Genomic DNA, 19,206 nt, shown 5'->3' with positions numbered 1-19,206 from the left:
CACTGGGGGTGGGCACGCCCCCTTCCTCATGGCCCCATTGCCCACATGGTCCCCTCTACCACGGATGTTCCAGATGGTTATATCTCTATCTTTTTAAAAAAAATTTTACTTACTTTTGAAAGAGAGTGAGCGAGCACGTAAGCGGAGCGGGGGGGGGGCGGCAGGCAGAGGGAGAGAGAGAATCGTCCAGCAGACTCCCCGCTAAACGTGGAGCCTGACGCAGGGCTCAATCCCAGCACCCTGAGATCACAACCTGAGCTGAAACCAAGAGTCGGACACTTAACCGACGACACCACCCAGGCGCCTCTCTCTGTTTTTCAGAAAGTAGCCCACGAGGACCTGGGAATGTGGTATGTGGCTGCTCGACCTCGCTCCCAGGACTGAGCCCATATTTAAAGTTGTGTGTCATCTGGCCAGAAGGGTCACCTTGACAGTGCCAGCCTCCCCATTCCTTTCATCCCAGTCTGCTCTCGGCATCCATGGTCATCCCAGCCTGGGGAGCCGCTCAGCCGCTGCAGATACCCCTCTTCTCCTAGGGAATGATAGTCTGAACGTCCCTTCAGTGAGGTGGTCAGACATTTCAAAGCCCTCCTTCCTCAAGGTAACTTCTCCCCGCCTCTGGCAGCAACTGGAGAGTCCTCTCCTCTCGCTCTGTCCTCAGTGGAGGTGAGAACAAGGAAGCCCTCCTATTTCATATCATTTCTCCGCCTTTGGGATTGGTGGTGGTGGGTATGTTGTTTGTTGGTTGGTTGGTTTTTTAAGATTTTATTTCTAAGTAATCCCTATACCTGACGTGGGGCTCGAACTCACAACCCTGCACGTAAGAGTCCCCTACTCTACGGACTGAGCCCGCCAGGTGCCCCTGTGGCCTTGTTTAATAATATTGAGCCCTCACAGGATGTGAGCTGCTGTCTTACTTTTCATACTTTGTAAGTCAAGGAGAACAATCCTAACCTCCCCCTCATTTCCTGCTGGCCTCTGTGCTGACCTTCTCTAGACGGCTTTTGCCTGTGCCGTCTAGAACTGAGAGCATGAGCGCATCTGCCAGAGACCCCGCCAGAGCACTGAGTGGCACGCACCCGGGAGATCCCGTGGCCCCTGCAGGACCATCCCGAGATGCAGGGAAGGAACAGCACAGATGCGGGAGGGAGAACTGAGGTTTCCCAGCAGCGCAGACATGAACAGACAAGGGAGCCCGGCAATAGCCCCCAGCACAAAAGCCACCTGTGATCAGGAGCTGCAGGGAGACAGTCGCAGAGCCCAGAGCAGGGACGTGAGACCCCCGCCGAGTTCAGCCCTGCCCTGAGTGCCCCTGGACACCCGGATTGTATTTCAGAAGCATTTCTCTTGCTGAGACCACATGACAGCTGTGCCCACGTGTGGAGGAGTGTAACCAGGCAGGGAGAGGAAGCGTGTCCCCACAGCAGCCCTGCTGAACTAGATACCTCATTTCTCTGCACTCCTGTCCTGGCGTTCCCTCCCATCGCCCGCGAGACCTGACAGCCATGACTGTCAGGCAGCACGGAAATGTCACAGATGTCACCGTTTCGGAGGCTGACAAGGTCTCCTGCAGAAGACCTGTGAGCTCCCCCACCCCCCCCGCCCCCGACCCCGGCCATGACCTTGAAAGTGAAGAAATGGTGAGCCCTTGATGTTTGTATCCTCCCCAAATTCATACATGGAAATCCTGTCCCCCGAAGTGATGATATCAGGAGGTGCTTAGGTCACAAGAGTGGAGCTCAGGGATCAGTGTCTTACTGCAGAGGCTCATGAAGGGTCCCTGTCCCTTTGACCACGTGAGGACACGTCTCTGAACCAGGAAGCAGGCTCTCACTGGAGGTCCCGTCTGCTAGCATCCTGGTCTCCGGCTTCCCAAGATTCCAGAACCGTGAGAAATGGATCCATGTGACTTATCTGCCGTCCCGTTTATAGCATTTCGTGATGGCAGCCCGAATGCACCAAGACACTCATTTTTAACTGTTCACTTTCCTACCACCTACTTAAACTCTTAGAATGTTCTAGAATAGTTTAAAACTGATGAAGAGTACCTCTTGGTGGGAGGCCGGTAGTTCTCAACAGGGTATGGTTTTTCCCCAGGGGACATGTGGCAGTTCCTGGAGACATTTTGATTAGGACCACTGGTGGGTGTTGCCAGCATCTAGTGGCCAGAGGCCAGGGAAGGCACTCGGCATTGGGCGACACCCAGGCCAGCATCCTGTGACACAAGGTCAACAGTGAGAATTCTAGCCACTCTGAGCACATCATCGTTATCCTTTCATTATTCTAGGAACCTTGAACAGTCTAGCAGGACCTGAGCCGTAACTGTTCTCTTCCCCAGTGGGTGACAAGGAGGGATGGGGATTCAGAAGGGCGGGCAGCTGGAGAGATGGACACCCGCACCCCGCCTCCGTCCCCTACACCCTCCCCACCCCCCACCCCACCCCCCCTTCCCGCAGAAGAGAGGAGTGGGCGGGCCGGGCCGAGAGCCCGTTCCCTGCTGGTCCTGGGGGCTCTGCGTCCAGACCCCCACTACAGGGCTGGCGTTTATCTTCTCTCTTTGCACCGAGTTAATAGCAGGAGGTGTGAAGAGAGCCAATGGCTTCCTGATAATATTCCAGTCACTTTGGTTTCTTGTCTTAATTACCTTCCTAATTTGCACTTTGGGGGAACACCTGGGGTGTGAGCTCCAGTCGGCGCTTTTTTCTTCTGCTCCTTTTCCACCCAGCGGGTTCTTTCTACCATCTGTGGATCTTAAGAATCTGCCTTAATTCTCTTATTTATGTTCTTTCTGTGCGGGTAATTTGTCTTGGTCTCTCATTCGTTTCTCGCCCGGGTGTTCTCCTACCTTCAGACAGGGCAGCCACTGCGTTCCCTTTCCCCATTGCCTCTCCTTCCCCTGATGGGGGGCGGGACGGCTTTGGCCCCCTCCCCTCCAACGGCAGCTTGTGCTTCGGGGGCTGGGGGAATGTGTCCTGCCCCTTGCCCCAAGCCCAGGGCAGAGCCAAGAGGAGGGATGGGCTCATTTTGCAGTTCTTCCCAGCAGGGTGGGGGCAGAGGGACTGTGCATTCATTTTGCTCCAAACCTCTTTGGGGCACGGATTCAGATGGCAGCTCCTGCCACGCACACCTGGGAGAAAGCTGCAGCGCAGGTCTGCAGGGTGGGGGCGGGGGAGAGTGGGGGCCTGAGATTTAAGGGTTGACTCTGCTTCTCTGAGGCTTGTGTCCCTGGGAGCGGCTGCTTTTTCTCCTGCCTTAACTGGGTACTCCCCTGCCCAACCTCCCAGAGCTACTGAGGGCATTTATGTAAGTCAGAGTGCTGGGACTTTCTCCAAATAACAGGAAGACCTTAGTTTGCTAATTAATACAGGTCCTGTGCCTCTGGTCTGTGCCATCATTTACTTAAAATGACTAATTAGAGCAACATCTTTAACAAAAGAGTAGACCAACTGTTGTTTATAGTTTAGAAAAGGAGCTTTTTTTCAAAGGGAGGGAGGGATGTGCCCCTCTGGTGTCATAAAACACCCCTTGGGCCCTCCCTAGCTTTTGACACCCGGGGTGGGGAGGGGAGCAGGGGTCCCCGGTGAAGCTCTCTGCCTGGAAGACCCACAGTTACCTCTGAGAGTGGGTTGAGGTCTCGGCTGTGTTGGCACGAAACAAAGTTGAGAACAGCAGGTCTATAAACAGTGGACTTGCTGATGGTAGGAGACTGGCCAGATGGAGGCATCTCGGTGTCCTCCAGCTGAGACTCAGAAGATGCATAAAGAAGGGCTTCCTCCATCCTGCTGGAAAGGATGCCCGGAACCCCCAGACATAGCCCTCCCAGCCTGGCCTGAAATCCAGCTCTCCCCACTACCCAGCCCCTCACCTAGGACACTCCTTTTGGAAGCTTGTCGGGTACATCAGGCAAATCTGGAGATGGTGAACATGCGTCCAGGGCCCTCCCTGGAGTTGTGGTTTCCTCTGCACCCTCAGAGGACATTTCTGAAAGAGATGGAACAGAACGCACAGCCAGGGAGAAGGAAGAGCTTGGACCTCAGAATCAGAGCCCGCCTGGGCTCTCAGACCTGCTCCCCCTCCCCTTTCCTCTCCGCTGGGGAAGCAGAGGTGACGATTCCCACCTTTCCTTCATGCATCTAGCCCAGCGTCTGGCCCACAGGTGGCCACCAGCCCCCCATTTCTCAAAAGAAAGACCACAGTGACACTAAGGTCTTGAATACAAAGCTTAATATAGAATCAGATTCATCTCAGGGGAAAGACATGCTAAATGGAAGCTCGGCCTTTGTGAAGAATTTACATTAGGAGCCTTAAAAATTAAACAAACATAAATCCATTTTTAAAAGCTCAATTTTGAAACGTCTGGCAGTGTTGGCTTGGCTGGCCGTCTCAACCCCAGAGCTCATTAGAGGCACTGTCTCGGGGCCTTGTCGGCGGTTGGCTACGCTGTGTGTCACGCATGCTGGGAGGATGCTGTCTGGTTTCAGAAACACACTCCCCCAAACCCCTAAAGTCTGAGTCTGATGGCGGCCCAAGAGTCATGCCACGTGATCCGTGGGGTTTCCTCCACCTCTAAGTCCTAGGATTCTGTATGCCATCATTGGTCATTATGAGAAATATGGGAAGCATAGAAATATGGAGTATCAGAATCCCAAATTCTCAACCAGCAGCTTCCCGTGGCTATAGCTATCCAGTAAGCCCCTCCCGCCCCAGGAGACTGAAGCACAGAGGGGAAAACGAGGCAAACAGAGCCCTTTATGCCTTAGCAGGATCTTTGAACACCATACCCCACTGCGGTTTCTTGGTGAACCAGACTAGATTATAGGTGAGCTCTTAGGCCTTAGCACGGAACCAGTCTGAGGAGTCCTTTTATCTCCATGTGCCTCCTAGAGTCACCATCGCAAGCCCAGCGGGCCCCAATGAAATGGAACTGGACACAAAGGACAAAAAGAGGCATTTCAAAGAGACAGTGAATCCCAAAAGAAGACAAGCCCTTCTCACGCGGTGGATTTTCCCCTCTTCCCTCTTTACAACACAGAAGTTCCTCCTGGCCCCTAAACCCCTTGTTTCTTGACTCTGACCAATGTTGGTAGTCCCCTTTCCGGCCTTGATTCAGACTGGCCTCTAAACTCTCCCACAGATATCAGAAGGTGTTTTAACCTTATGGGACTACCCCTCGGATCCCAGGCCAGTTCCATTTTTCCATAACCTTTCCCTCTGCGTCAGGTTCTTATGGACCAGCCCTGTCTTCCACATGTCATCAAAGTCAGGGTGTTGGTAAGCTTGGAAGGCTCGCTAGTCCTTCTGGGAAGGCTTCGGGAGTCATCTTGTCCCTCCCTAAGCTTAAGCTAGACGATAGCCACACCGTCTCAGAGTAGAGAGACTAGGACAGTGTACCATTTCAAGATGGCTCCCAGACGTCTGGGAAGACATCACTGGGCTACCCCATCAGCCTTGGATATCGTCTCTTGAGAAAAGAAAACCCTCTGTGTTTAGCTCAGGAGTCAGTAATCAAGCTCTTTCTGTAAAGGGCCAGACAGTAAATATTTAAGGTCTTTGGGCCATACGGTCTCTGTCACAACTACTCATCTCTGCTGATGACGTGCAAAACCAGCCATAGACAACTTGTCCACCAACAGGCATGACAGTGTGCCAATGAAGCTTTATTTGTGAGCACTAAAGTTATGTAATTTTCATGTGTCATGAAATACTATTCTTTCCTTGATTTTTTTTTCAATTATTTAAAAACGTAGACATTGTTCTTAGCTTGCTAAGAACAGAAATAGGCAATGGGCTAGATTTGACCTGCAGACCGTCGCCGGCCAACCCCCAGTGGGAACTCTGGTTGTGTGGATTTTCTGTTACGACAGCCTCAAGTAGTCTCACCCAACACAGTGAGGGCAATGAGCCTCATTCGAAAGTTGCTCCTAACCCCTCCTGGTTTTTTTTTTTTTTTTTTTTAATGTCTTTTTCAGAGGGTCTCGCTGTCGGCGTTGGATTTGGGGCGATAGGGAAGACGGCGTCTGCCACCTTCGAGAGTGCCAGGTGAGCCAGCACCCGCCGCCCGAGGGCACGGCGTGACACCCTGGGGTGCTCTGGAAGTGCCTGTTACCTGGATGGGCCCCCCCGGCCCCACTGATGGAAGTGGGGGCAAGGTCAGGTAGGCTTACTTGAGAGAGGAGCTCCGTCAAAGCAGCAGCTGTACACCATGTGTCAGAGGAGCTATCTGATGGGTAACCACTTTGAAAACACCCACGTGCATATAATCACCTGCATCCCCCAAATTCTTTAAGTGTATAAAGACTAAGCACCAAAAAAAAAACAACAACAAAAAAACCCAACCCAAACAAACAAAAAAACACACACAAAAAAAACAAAGCCAGCTCTGGTGCTCTCTACTGCTCCCTCCTTTCGAAGCCCACCCCCTTTCTCTCTCCGGACACTGCAATGGTTCCCCCTGGGCTCCCCCATTCTCGTCGGTTCCTCCGCAGGTTCTCCTGAGGGCTTCTCATCCTGTGGTCTTTTCTCAAATGTCTGTGTTGCCCAGGAGCCATCGCTGGGGCACCCTTTCTCCCCACTTTCTTCCCCACTTGGGGAGCCTCCTCCATTCCCGAGACTTTATTTCCCATCGGTTTGCCGGTGATGCCAACGCCGGTCTTCAGCCTACGTTGTTTTCCAGAGCTTCGTCTCCGGGTCTCCGGGTCCGGCTGCCTTGCAGACAGGTCCACTTCGATGTTTCTCAGGATCCCCACACTCAGCGCATTGCCTCCATCGGCCCTCCTGCACAGCAGGCTTCCCCGGCCCCGCCTTGCCCCGCCGCTGACCAAACCAAACTCAGGGCTGTCCCCGCCCCTCATTTCCGTAGACAGTCACCGCACCTTGTCGCTTCTTCCCCCCTGCCACCTCCCTGGCATCACACGGGGCTTAGATGACGCTACAGCCTTGGGGCCCCCTAAGGGGCTTATCCTTTAGCCGTCACGGAGGTGGGTTCTACATGGTCCCCCTGCGCCTGCAGAACCATAAATACTACAACCTGCGGGCTGGAGGAGAGCAGGGGGGAGCCTTCCGTCCACGGCTGGCCAAGTCAGGTGCCTTCAGGAGACCCAGGGGCGAGAAGACACGTGCACACAGTCATCGGGTAGAGACAGCTGGGAATGGTGAGGACGGAGGCGAGCCTCAGCTAGGCAGTGCGTGAACTCGAAAGGCACAATTATTTTAAAAACGGAACTCATGTTACGGAGGTGGCCCAGGGGCTGCTGGTTTCTGACCCCCACATCTAGCTCATTTCACGGCAATCTCAAAATCAACACACGCCCCCGGACCCCAAGGCAATGGCCCCACCTCCTTCTGTGATCGACTGTCCCCTGTGCTCGTCAGGAACTCACTTCTCCCAGAGCCCCTTTCACGCGCTTCCCGGGCGGCCAGACCCGCGTGAGGCCTCGTTCTGCCCCATCACCTCCGTCCAGCTGTTCCCTCGACCGACGCGGGGCCCCTGTGTGTTAGGTGTAGTCTCTGCCCGTCTTCAAATTCTAATGCTGCGTGTTAGGGGACATGTGTGCTCCTTGAAGCCCCAGACGTGAGTGTGGGCTGGCACGTTCCAAGTCGAAATTTTCCTTGTTCTCAGCTTCTCGTTCCCGCCTGTCAGGCTCGCAAGTCACTCCAGCATCATCTGTTACCGTGATGTCTGTTGTGAAAACCAAATGAGAGGTGGATGCAGCGGGCGGGGGCAGGACTGTATAATGTGAGAAATGTCACCCAAATCGGGCGAATGGTGATTCACAATGCCCGGCAGACTGCTCTTCTCGCACGGTGGGAGAGGGTCGGACAGGTGTGCGGATTTGGCCTGGCTTAGAGCACAAGAAACTTGAGAGTCTGGGAGCTGGGGGCTGGGTGGGGGCAGAGCAGCCCTGAGGCACTGGCCCTGGAAGCATCTGCGGGCCAGGTCCTCCCAGGGCACAGGCACCGCACACTTTGTGATAAGTCTGTGGCCCACAGGTGACAGCCCTTTCCCCCCACCCCCACTGCCCCTCCCACCCCCGGCTCTGAGCTCACAAGCCAGGCTTTCAGTCCAGTGGCACCGTGTCTCCCGGGGCCATCAAGATGTCAACTTGGATGGCCTCTTCTCTCACCTGTACTCTCTGCTCATCTTGATAAATATTTCTGAAGAAAGTAGAGCAAAAACCCTTCCAACCCAGCTCTTCTCTTCCCTTTGAGCAAGCAGGCTGTCCCGGAGTTACGTAAGCTCCACACAGGACCCTCCCACTGGGATGAGCCGGGGCTGAAGGCCTCAGGATTGTCAGCCTCACAGACTCCCCGCTGAATGAGCTGCTGGGGGGTGCCCCCACCCCCGCACTGCACCCGCCCCCAGCCACGGCCTGTGGGGCACAGACATTGGGGCCTTCCGTCCAGAGCCTCTCCCTCAAGCAGACCCCACCCTTCAGCCCGGTTTCCCCACCCAGAGATCTGCATCTAGTTGGTCCTTCGGGTTCCTCCTTTCCTGATGCCTGTGATCTTACTCTTGGGTGGGGGGAAACGCACAGCAGCCCCCAGGCTGGGCTTGTGAACTTTCTCGGCCCTTGGCTCATGGTTCAGTTGAATTTCCAGGGGAGGATAGGGACCAGCGGGCGGAACGAAAGGGAGCGAGGGAGAAAGAGAAAGAAAGCCACAGGCAAATAATGCCAGAGGGTGGGCGCACGAGCTAAGTCATCAGATGATTAAGCACATCGCTTAAAAGAGACAGGTTTTGCTTGATAACATTCCAGCTCCGTGTGACGCAGAGGCGGCTTGCCTCATGCAGGCCATGGGAAGGTTGAAAATAAAGGCAGGAGAGAAGATAGAAGGTGCACGCCGACCAGCACGCATGGCAGGTTTAGAGTCAGACAAAACAGACTTTGAGGCAGAAAGCCGCATAAAGAATAAGGTCAGTGGTTCCCAAGGAGAGAAACGGCGCCCCAGGGTGCTAGGATCCCCCTGCGTCTGCACGCACCTGGCATCGTTAAGTCTCCAATCGGCTAAGAACAATGAGGGGGGAAAAAAGGCAAAACCGCCGTCCTGGTGAGGGGTTATGGTTCTCCTCTCTGGCACTGAGAAGACATGAGAAGTTAGCACTGGGTACTTCGCGGACAGATGTGGGCCCCCGACCTGGCGATTAGAAAATCTCCATCGTGTTGAAGCACACACAGGCACGTGTGTCCCAAAATTGAGGAGAGTGCTGTGTGCTGCAGAGAAGGTCAGAGCGCCCCCAGATCAACACTGCTCGGACCACAGGCTGTGACCTCGGTGTGACATTACTGCAAATCACAGAAAAGAGCCAAAACAGTTGGTTAGGGGGCAGTGAACCCTGGAGGCGCCTTTAAGATGAGCGGACATGAGCTCCGGGGGTGGGGGCGGGGATACAAACCCAGCGCGTGTCCCTTCCCCCGCGTCAGGGGCCCTTCGTGGAATGCGGGGTGCTTCATCGGGACTGTGGGGGTGGGCCGCCGGAAGAAGCAGAGACGACAGAGGCAGGGAATGCCATCAAACGGGTGCCCAGGTCGGTCCCCAGGGTGTTTTTAGGGCCAGAGGAGGATGGAGTTCACATGGTGCTTTCTAGAAGGTAAGCTGAGGAAATCTATCATTAAGCGAGAGGTTGGCAGTGAGGCTGGGTTCTGACACAGGAACATGACAAAACCCAAGAGGTGATTTGAACAGCGATCTGGCTCTGATGGGATAATTTGGGGGGAGGAGGGAGATGGACCAGTGTGAAGAATTCAGCCCTTGAACAAACAGGTACTGACCACTGGCAGCTGTGTGCCTTCGTAGCTCCCAGGAGGACGAGGGATACAGTGACTGCGTGGGAATGAAGGAAGAGGTTCTCGCAGAACCGCCCGATGGAGGCTGTCGGCTGATTTTGTGGTGTGGAAGGGAGATGGGAGAATTCAGTTTCGGGCAACAGGGAGACGTAGGTAATGCGCTGTGGAAGGGCCCAGAGGGGGACAGTACGCATTTGCATGGACTTGGGAACGTGTCCACGGTGCAAATCGGTCAAGCTCATGGCTGTTCATTTCGTGCAGGGGGTCAGGACTCTGCAGCCCGAGGGCCGGGGCCATCCCAACACCCGGTGCTGGAAGTGGCATTTTCTTAGAACACAGCCAGCACCTGGCTTGTCTCACCTGTCGTCTGTTGCTCCGTCTGTGCTGTGACGGGTGAGTTGGGTCATTGCCACAGAATCTCGAGGCTGAAGGCTGAGAATATTTATTATCTGGCCCTTCGCAGGCAGCCTCTCATCTAGTGGAAGACCGTGATTTTAGTCCAGATCCATCATCTAAGGCTCAGACACCCACTGACTTTTGTGCAACCCCTTTCTTGGGCTCTGTGTATGATGCGCCTGACAGTGGAGGGTCTCTCCTCGCCTGCCCGGCTCCGCAGCCACCAGGAGAGAAGAGAAAGGTGCAGAGTAAATACTCTCTAGCCAGCACCGTCTTCAGTTCCTCCCTGGGCTCCTGCAGGACGCGGGTGTGTGACTTGTGTGCGGCTCCTGCCACCTAGTGTTCTGACGCTTTCACTTCCCCTTCATGGTGCCCTCCTCAGGGCCCTCCGGAGCTCCCTGCACCTTCCATCGTCACCCCATAGCTTGCCTGGCGCTCTCCATCCCGCATGCAGTGTCCCCCTGGATTCTGAAGACGCTTAGGCGTCGAGGGGCAGCTCATGGTTTCAGGAGACAGGGCGTTCTTCTTTCTGATCTGGTCCCATAGCAATTTCTTCTGGTTTCACCACAAAGAAATTCTTCACACTGCGTGTCCTTGGGGAGTTTGCTGCTTAAACAGTTTTCCTTTCTGAAGTGGCATTACCTCCCAAGAACGTGTTCCCTGGAGAGGAAACGTGCCCTCCGCTCTCCCTTGACTCCGTGGCAGGTGTAATTCGAACCGGCGGGGAGAGCGCGGTTTGCTTTCATAGCAACTGTTCTTTACGCTTTGACTGAGCACGCTCCGTGGGAGGTGTCTGTCGTCCTCGAGCACACCCGGCCGGCAGGTGCAGCAGGCTGAGTGGCGCCGAAGAGGCTGGCTGGCTGCGGATACCCCGATGATCCACAAGCCACGCGTCCCCAGGGCGCGCCTGGGCCGGCTAGTGCTAACCCACACCCAGATGCTTCCAGGTCCATTGGCCTGCTCTCCGACCAAAGATGAGGTCATTAAGTTACAGGGGGTGGTGGGGACATCGAAGTAAAATTTAAAGTGTATGTTTGCCTACGAGATCAAGGAGGAAGTCGTAAGTCAGGTGCTTTCCCCGTCTTAAAAACCAGTAAACGTGTTGGTATATTCGTGATCACTTAAGACAGCGGTCATCGGTCAACTAAGCAGCCATTTGTTTAGGAACAAAAATGGCGGGAGACACGTTTTCCTGGACATTAGTTGATGAGTATGTCCGTGTATGGAAGTCATCTATTATGTATGTCTTTCTTTCTGTCCAACTAGTCTCCCTACTTTGGTTCCAGTAAGTTCTTGAAAACAGGTTTGCAAGTTAAGGGTAGAGAAGGTCAGGAGCAGGGGTCCTGTCATGGTGGGGAGGGGATCCTGGAGATCTTGGAGATCTGAAGTGTAAACTTCTCCATCGTGGTTCATTCACATCTGCCGTTAACCGCCTCCACAGGTCCAGCCACTCTTACGAGGCCCCTAGACCTCCCTGTGGCAGGACCAGCTCCCAGACTTCCAGAAAGTTCTGAAGAGACTCTCCCTTCCTCAGGCGGCTGGTCTGGATCTCCCCACCCACCCATGGGATGGAGTCTCACCATTCCCTGCAGGGGGAAGCCAGAGCCCAGCCCAGTCCCTCTGGAGAGTGGACTTAAGCCTAAAAAAGCAGAATCCCGGTATGGGGACAGAAAGGTGCCTGGAAGAGGAGATACTTTCACACCTTGACCCAACCACCACAGAGTGGCCCACACCCTCTCCCCCTCTCCGTGCCACATACCACCCTCCCACCACCCCCCCCCCTCACTGCTTATCACTCCAGCAGAACTGGGAATGAATTTTTGTGCTGTTCCGTATTTGCAACAGCAGACTGTGCTCTCAGTTTTATTTTCTGCCAACAAGTCCTTCTCTCGAACCCATCAAGCTGCCTTGCCTGGAACTCTAGAGTCACCGGCTGGCAGCGCTGTCTCTGAAATTTTCCTTCCTGCCCCACGCGGCACTGAGCGCTGTACCCTGAATGCTGGGGAGCCTGGGGAATTTGCAAGCGGCAGGCGGCAGGCAGGTGGTGCCCAGTGCCCCCGTGCGGTGGCTTGACGAACAAGCAACGAGGGAAGGACGAGGGAGGGGGCAGAAGGCACTGGAGACCCGCGGATGTCAGAAGCCCTGGGCGTCTTCCGCAGAGGTCACACGTACAAAAGCTGAAACCATGTACTGTATAGATACAAGTTTATAGTTTTCATAATGTCTTTATATTCCAGCTGATGGCTCAGCAGGAGGGCTCTTCCCCACGGTCTTATTTTCCAGCGTCTGCTTAGCAACAAAGTTTTTGTGTGGCTCCCCCCACCCCCGCCAAGCCGCCCCCCAGAGAGGAGGGGGAGATGTGGAACGACAGGGAAGGAGCAGGAAGCCCGTCTGCTCAGCACCTGGAGGAAAGCAGCGGTGCAGACAGACACCCCAAAATCTGTTAACATTTTCTTTAGGGTGTTTTAGGGGTAACGCATTTATTTCCCTAGTGACTTAAAAAAAAAAAAACAAACCAGTGTTATAAAAGTTATTATACTGGTCGTGAACGTCAGGAGGATGAGCCTAAAAGCCTGCCACACCCTTGGACCGAGCCAGACGCGGACGGAGCCGTTCCTCAGGCCGATCGCAGAGCCGTTCGCTCCGCAGAGCTGTTCCCGAGCGCTCCCCGCAAGGTTCTGTGTTGGGTTTTTTAAATACTTTTTTTCCCCTTGTCATTGTCGCACCTCAGGAAGTCCCCCTCCCATCCTGGGAACATCTGGGGGCTCTGAACCAGCCTCCGGAGAACAGTCTGCAGGTGCCTTGCTCCAGGAGGCTGGGCGGCCGGGAGCCAGGAGGGCCGGGGGCTGGGAAGCGACGCGGAGAAAGGAATGGTCTGGGCTCCTTCTTCAGGTCCTTGTCCAAACCCCGGCATTCTTACTTTCCTCTTCCATTTCTTTCCCAGCCCCTTCTTCCTTCCTGTGGGCCTTTACGCTCGCAGCAAGAACGGCGAGGGGCAAAAAGCATGAAAAAGTAAAGGCGTCTTGTCATTAAGGCCCCTCCAGCTCCTGTGTTTTGTCCCCTGGTCCTGCCAGGATTTTTCTTTGGCCGAGTTATCCTCTCAGGGGACAGGGGCGTTCTTGGACATACTTTGCCCTCCATGTCCCCGGGTCTGTGCAAACAAATGTCATTGTTCCCTGGAGATCTGAGAACTCTCCAGCTGATGAGACGAGAATCCGGACCTTCCCAGCCAACTGTCTGCGGAACGTGCCCATCGTGGGGCCTGCTGCCGTCACGTGCAGCACTGGCTGGATGGAGAGATACACAGGTGGGGGAATGAAAGTCTGTTGGTCACCTGCCTGTCACCTGAGATTGTCCTTGAGAAGCTATTTCATCTTAGTCTGGCTTCACCCACGTGTCTGGCAGACTTTTCCACACTTCTCAGGACAACTGTGATAAGTAACATTATTTTAACAAAAGAGCCACCAGAAAGGAGACAAAGAAAAATCCAATGGATTTGGGGGTGTTCTAGAAGTCGGGACTCTTCACTCCTCTGCTCGCCTCTCCTGGCACACATCGTCACGTCTCAGGTGACTGTCAGCTGCGCTGGGGCACCCTCACAGGAAGGCCAGCGACGGTACTTCATCCCCTCCTGCAGGCACGAGAGAGGGGATACATGTCTCCCTCTGAAAGCCGGTTTCCTTTGAAGGGTGGGGACACTCTCTGACATGAATCTCCGACGGCCATGTGTTTCTATTCGTATGCCCATCCCTCCACACACACGGTGCTGCAGAGACAGAAAAACACCCATAGGGATTACTAGGAAATGTGCTCCTTTCAGGACACTGTCTGTCCAGTGGTACCTCCGGGTCAAGCAGGTAGGACTCTTCGGGCGAGCAAGCACCTGGCAATCCAGCCGTGTCCTTGACTCTTACTAACCACACTGCAGTTTCCGTGGACATTTCATGAAGAGGGGTGGCTCGTATCTGGGGTCCCAGCACTGTTGGACTTCATGGGACATAAAAATGTCCCCTGTGTATGTGAAGATGGACACAGAACTGCCACCTTCCATGTTTCGCAAAGTAAAGACATTGAGAGAAAGCCGCTACCACCGGCTCTCACTGTCAGTCTGATCTTTAAGGAGGGATCTTTCTGTTCAAGGCATATTTATCACCGAAGAAATTTGTTCATATACTCAGGGAAAAAACGAAGTCCTTTCTACCATCCAGATAGGAATTTACTTTGCTTCATCTGTCTCTCTCTCTCTCTCTCTCTCTCCATTCAAATTCAGAGCAACATATAACATGAAGACCTTGTTCAACACTACCTGAAATGTAATTGTGTTTTTCATACAGATTAGTGAGTTTGAGCCCCCCTGGGCAGCCCGACAAGGGGAGCTTGGCCATCCACTTTATTTCACGGTTGTGTAACAAGCTCTGTTGAAAAGCTTACAGTGTGGTAATCTGTGTTGAAAATCAGTTTCTCTAAATGGTGGTGGCATATTTGCAAATATTTTCCTTTGTATTTCCCTGTCCTCTTCCCCTGGGTGCAGCAGCGTCCTGGAGAGGAGGCACGGCGAGAGAGGGAAGTCTTGCCGGGGATCTTGACACTCGAATTCCTGGCATTACCCAGAAAGCGACAACTTCTCTTGGAGGAGAACCTGATACCGGAAGGCACTAACTTCCTTTTAATTGATGAATTCTGTTTCTGCTACTGTGTGGAAACAGGGGCTCCAGGGCAGGATAATATCATAGGGAAAAGATTCATTTTTAACTCACATCTGAATTACAGGGTGTAATTCTAGATATAGACACACAGAATGTGGGCTTGTTTGCCTGATATGGGGTTTGGGGTGTGACCGAGAGAAGGCAAGGAACCGCCACACAGTCAACCCCAGACACTTGAGCACCTGCTTCCAAGTCTGGAAAGATAGCAGGTGTCGCTCATGGGGGTGGGGGTAGAGCGCCCCCTGTCGACAGCTGCTCGCATGCGCAGGGCACCGTGACACCCATGAGAAGGCATCTGGGGGAGCAGGGGGCTGGTGCAGCACCCGCTCCTCCCCAGCGCGGCACCCAGGAGAGCAGGTGGACTATTTGAGAGAATGGATCCTGGAGCTAGACCACCCAGGTTCGAAACCTGGCTCTGCCACTTGCTAGCCGTCCAACTGAACACGTTGATTTTTGTTCTGTGCCTCAGTTTCCTAATTTGCAAATTCCCACAACAGTAATCATCATCAGTAGTCATAGTGGAGTAACAATGATAGTGTCTTTGGCCTGCCCATTGCAGACGCTCCAGACTGATGCCCAGCCCATTCCTCCCAGCCCAGGTTCCAGCACAAGCGCTCCCAGCCCCTTGCCTCCCTAGAAGGAGAATTGGTTCGAAAGTGGGTTCCGCAGTCTCCCTGGGATCACACAGGCCTGGAGGCCCCAGGCCAGGAATGTGGGCATCTCTAGGTGTGCGTGGCTTGTCCTGACGTTGCTTCTTTTGGCCTATGTCCTGGGCCCCGTGACTAGCATCCTTTCCCTGATTTCCCCTTGGCCCTCTCCGGCTGATTTTGCGGTTGTGTCTCAGCACGGAGTCTTCACACTCACTGTCCCTTGCCCTGGGACTGCCCAGCCTTTATTGTGTGGCATATGCTTTTCTCCATCCTGCACCCTTGCCTGGAATACAGCCTGGGCCACCTTTTCTGTTTTCTGCACAGGACCCAGGTTTAGACTCTGCGTGGTCAACTCTGCAACCAGGACAGTTTGGGGGGGGAGTGAGGGTTGACGGCCTGCCCGGAATTCTGTAGATAGTTCGTAATGGACAGCCCCTGCCAAGGGCCTGAGCCACTTCCCCCTTGTCCCACAATCCATGGACTTGCTTCCAGACCTCGAGTTGCTTGTCCCAAGCTGTGCAAGAGGACGGACGGGGTGGCGATGGGAACGGGGGAGAGAAAGGTCTGTGTCGTCTCCTGCCCCTGGGAAAGCCACAAGGAAACCACACTGCTGTTCTCAAAGAGCTTTGTAGGGTCCGTGCCTCCCCCGAAGCCCGCCGCAGGCTAAACAGAGTGCACGTTGTGTGGAGAACAGTCCCCTGTGCCAAGATGTCCAACCCTGTCGCCAGGGACTTGGGTGGGGGTGGCTGGAGGCAGTGGTGGGGGAGGCGGGGGCCACAGCATAAATGGCCCCTTGTGTGGCCAACAGGGAGAAGCTGGTGCCCTGCAGACAGGAGGCAGTGTGCCCGCCTCCCTCCCTGCTCAGAACGCAGTCACTCATGTGGGTGCGTCGGAGGGGCCCGTCACTGCCCCGTCTGACCTCCCACCGTAAGGAGAGGCAGAGAGCAGCAGTGTTTTCCAGAGCAGACGTGCTGAGGGAGCTTGAGATTGGCTTGGTGGGGGTGGGGATGGTGGCCTTCATTTCAGTTCATCTGCCTTTGGGACACTCTTAGGGTTGGCTGCCGTAGTCCCCACTGCCATCCCAGTATGGGATGAGGCTGCAGAGCCTGGGAACTTTCTGTGAGGCCGTGCTTATGCCAAGTGGAGACAGGGTTTAACTGAGATCCGGCCAATGCAGAAGCCCGTGATTAGCCACCTCCCCGCCCTCGGCCTCTGGCAACCGTGGTGGTGAAAGCTGACACTGACCAACTGCTTTCCACGTGCAGACCCTGTGTTCCTCAACTTGCGTATCCGCTGGTCCTCGAGGCCCCTGTGAAACTGCTGTCCCCATCTTACAGGTGCAGAATGTGCCAGAAGCACACAGCCGGGGAAGGGCACAGGTCGGATTCGCACCCTGGCAACCTGGCTCTGGAGCTTGTGCCTTAAGCCACTGCCCTCTCCCCCCACCCAAGTCACCTACCTGCCGTGACCACACAGACTTCAGGACCGACCCCCCACCCCCCCAGAGTGGTGCAGAAAAGAGTTGCAGCTTAGTTGTAAAAAAGCGTCTACACCCTGTGCAGATGCTCTCGAGTTGGCCGTAGGAGGTGTGATTCCATTATCATTCACCCCTCGAACACCGTGTCTCCCTGGGCCTGTTGGGATTAGAGATGTATGTCACTCTCCACAGTGAGGGACAGACTTTCTAGACGGTGCCACCGGCAGCAAACATTCGTGTCAGAGGTCATGCTGAGCATCTCTCCAGACATCTGTCGCCACGCTAAGAACCCTTGCCCCTTGCCTGGTGTCTCCGTGCAGCCAGGTGCCTAGGGAAGGAATTGGGGAGAGGAGAAAGCTCCGAAGAGAGGGGACAGAGGTCATCTGGGTGGCCGTGATGTCACGATCCACTTCCCCACCCCACCTCCTGGAAAGCATGGACGGTTGGGCTGTGTCGCTGGGAAGACAGAGCAAGTTACCTGTCCCGTGGTCCTAGAACAAGAGGAGGTGCTCGGCTGCTTGGATGGGAGCCCCCGGTTTTTTGAGCGAAGGTGTTGTGGTTGAATCGTGCCCTCCAGAAAGGTGTGTTAAGGTCCAAACCAGGAGAATAAATCTCTGGTCTGAAGCTACGCCGTTCGCAGCACAGGGCTCCGGCGGCCACGGAACTCCCACGTGGGGTCTCCACTCGCCCCATCCACGCTTCTCCATCCCCAGACCCGACGCAGCTTTCTTCGCCTCCCCCCACGGATGAGGACGCGGGGCCCGGAGCGTGGCTTCCGATCCACAGTGTTCTCTATCTGGATGCGTGTTTCCCTCACCCGCTCGGGAACTTGCGCTTTTATTTCGGGAGGAGGTTATTTTTCTGTTTTGTTGGATTCCTTAAGTCTCCCTCGGTTCAGTTTGGACCACTGGTGGAAAGCGGTGGCTTTCTTCTCTGCTCAGCTGCCGCCGTCAGACATGGGCCCATGGGAGAGTCAGGGCTGTCCCCCGTCTTGGAGCTATTAAACCGTCGTAAGAAAGACGCCTTTGTCACGGGGAGCACGGCGCTCGGCTCAGAAACAGAGACAGATTGTGCCAGAAAACAAACAACAAAAAAAAAGGTTCAACCACAGAATTCTTTGGGAGTTCAGTCATCAGCCCTGTCGCTTGTTCTTAAAAGACAGATTTCCTTTCCTCGGTGTCGTTCCATCTGATAGGCCGTCGGACTTTAATTCTGCCCAGACCTGGGGCTGGGGGCCCCACCCGGACCACCTGCGCTGGGCCTGCACCCCACTGCCTGCTGGGGGGACCTCCTGCCTGCCTACCAGCAAGGTGGGGCTCCAGAGCCCCCTGGGGCCTGGCTGCTCAGGACCCGCGTCTGCTCGGGGAAGCGCTGGCGGAAGCCAAAGAGGCCACGTTACAGGTGCCTTAGCCTACGAGTGTGAAGATTTTTAGAACTTTGCATTCAACCTGGGACAGCCTCGTTTTTGTGCAAGAGGAATATGGAAATAATCCGGGGGGCCCAAAGGCCTCCCCCCGCCCTATTCACTAACATCAGCCCATACCTGCCAGGTTGGGGACCAGAGGCCAAAATGCCCTGTGTCCCCACATGGCACTCGGGGAAAGCTGGGAGGCCTGGGAAAGCTCCCCTTCTGTCCGTTGGCCACAGAGCCTCGGCCACTCTCGGCCAGCTACCCCCTGGACCACCCGTGATCTCAGGTGATCTCAGCAGAGTTAGCACCCCTGGTGCTCGTCAGGGGACCAGCACCAGGGTGCCCCCCAGGCCACCAGCCACGAACAGAATGAAGCCAGCAGAGGGAGGGGCATCACTGGAGCCTCAGGGAGGGGCCGCATCTGGTCTAGGAAGCCAGTGCCCTCCTGAGAATGGTTTCTTGAAGGGAGCGAGGCAGAGCGAGCATCTTGGTATTCAGAGGAGGCAGAAGAAGTCGGGGTTTATCGCGTCTCTCCTTTCCGGATTCCAGAGCAGCGCTTCTTGAGCCCTGGCTTGGGACCTGGTGGGACAGTCCCAGCCCAGACACCATCCAGAGGATGGTTCCACAGCCCTGCTTCAGACACATGGGCTCGGGGCAGGCCCCAACACAGCATTTTGAGCACACTCCCCCGTGCAGTGCGCCAGTGTGAGAGCCGCGGCTCTAGAAGGAAAAGGGGGAAGGGAAGAGGGGCTTAGGGCCCCCCTGCCCCCCGTTTCAGCTG

General features: G+C 55.0%; 1 protein-coding gene across 5 annotated transcripts in view; it reads left to right on the top strand.

Moving 5' to 3' along the window:
* The window catches only part of SLC39A11 (solute carrier family 39 member 11), a 325,005-nt gene that overhangs the window by 254,945 nt on the left and 50,854 nt on the right, over window positions 1-19,206 (top strand). For all 5 annotated transcript variants that reach the window (XM_080826002.1, XM_080826001.1, XM_080825999.1 and 2 more), the window contains one exon: window positions 5,970-6,039. In XM_080826002.1, coding sequence (XP_080682128.1) covers window positions 5,970-6,039 — 70 coding nt within the window. The remainder of the gene's footprint in view (window positions 1-5,969; window positions 6,040-19,206) is intronic.

Source organism: Martes martes, assembly GCF_963455335.1.
Source record: "Martes martes genome assembly, chromosome: 16".
NCBI classification, from domain to species: Eukaryota; Metazoa; Chordata; class Mammalia; order Carnivora; family Mustelidae; genus Martes; species Martes martes.
Note: the sequence above shows the minus strand (reverse complement) of the source record. Positions and strands in the feature narration are given on the sequence as shown.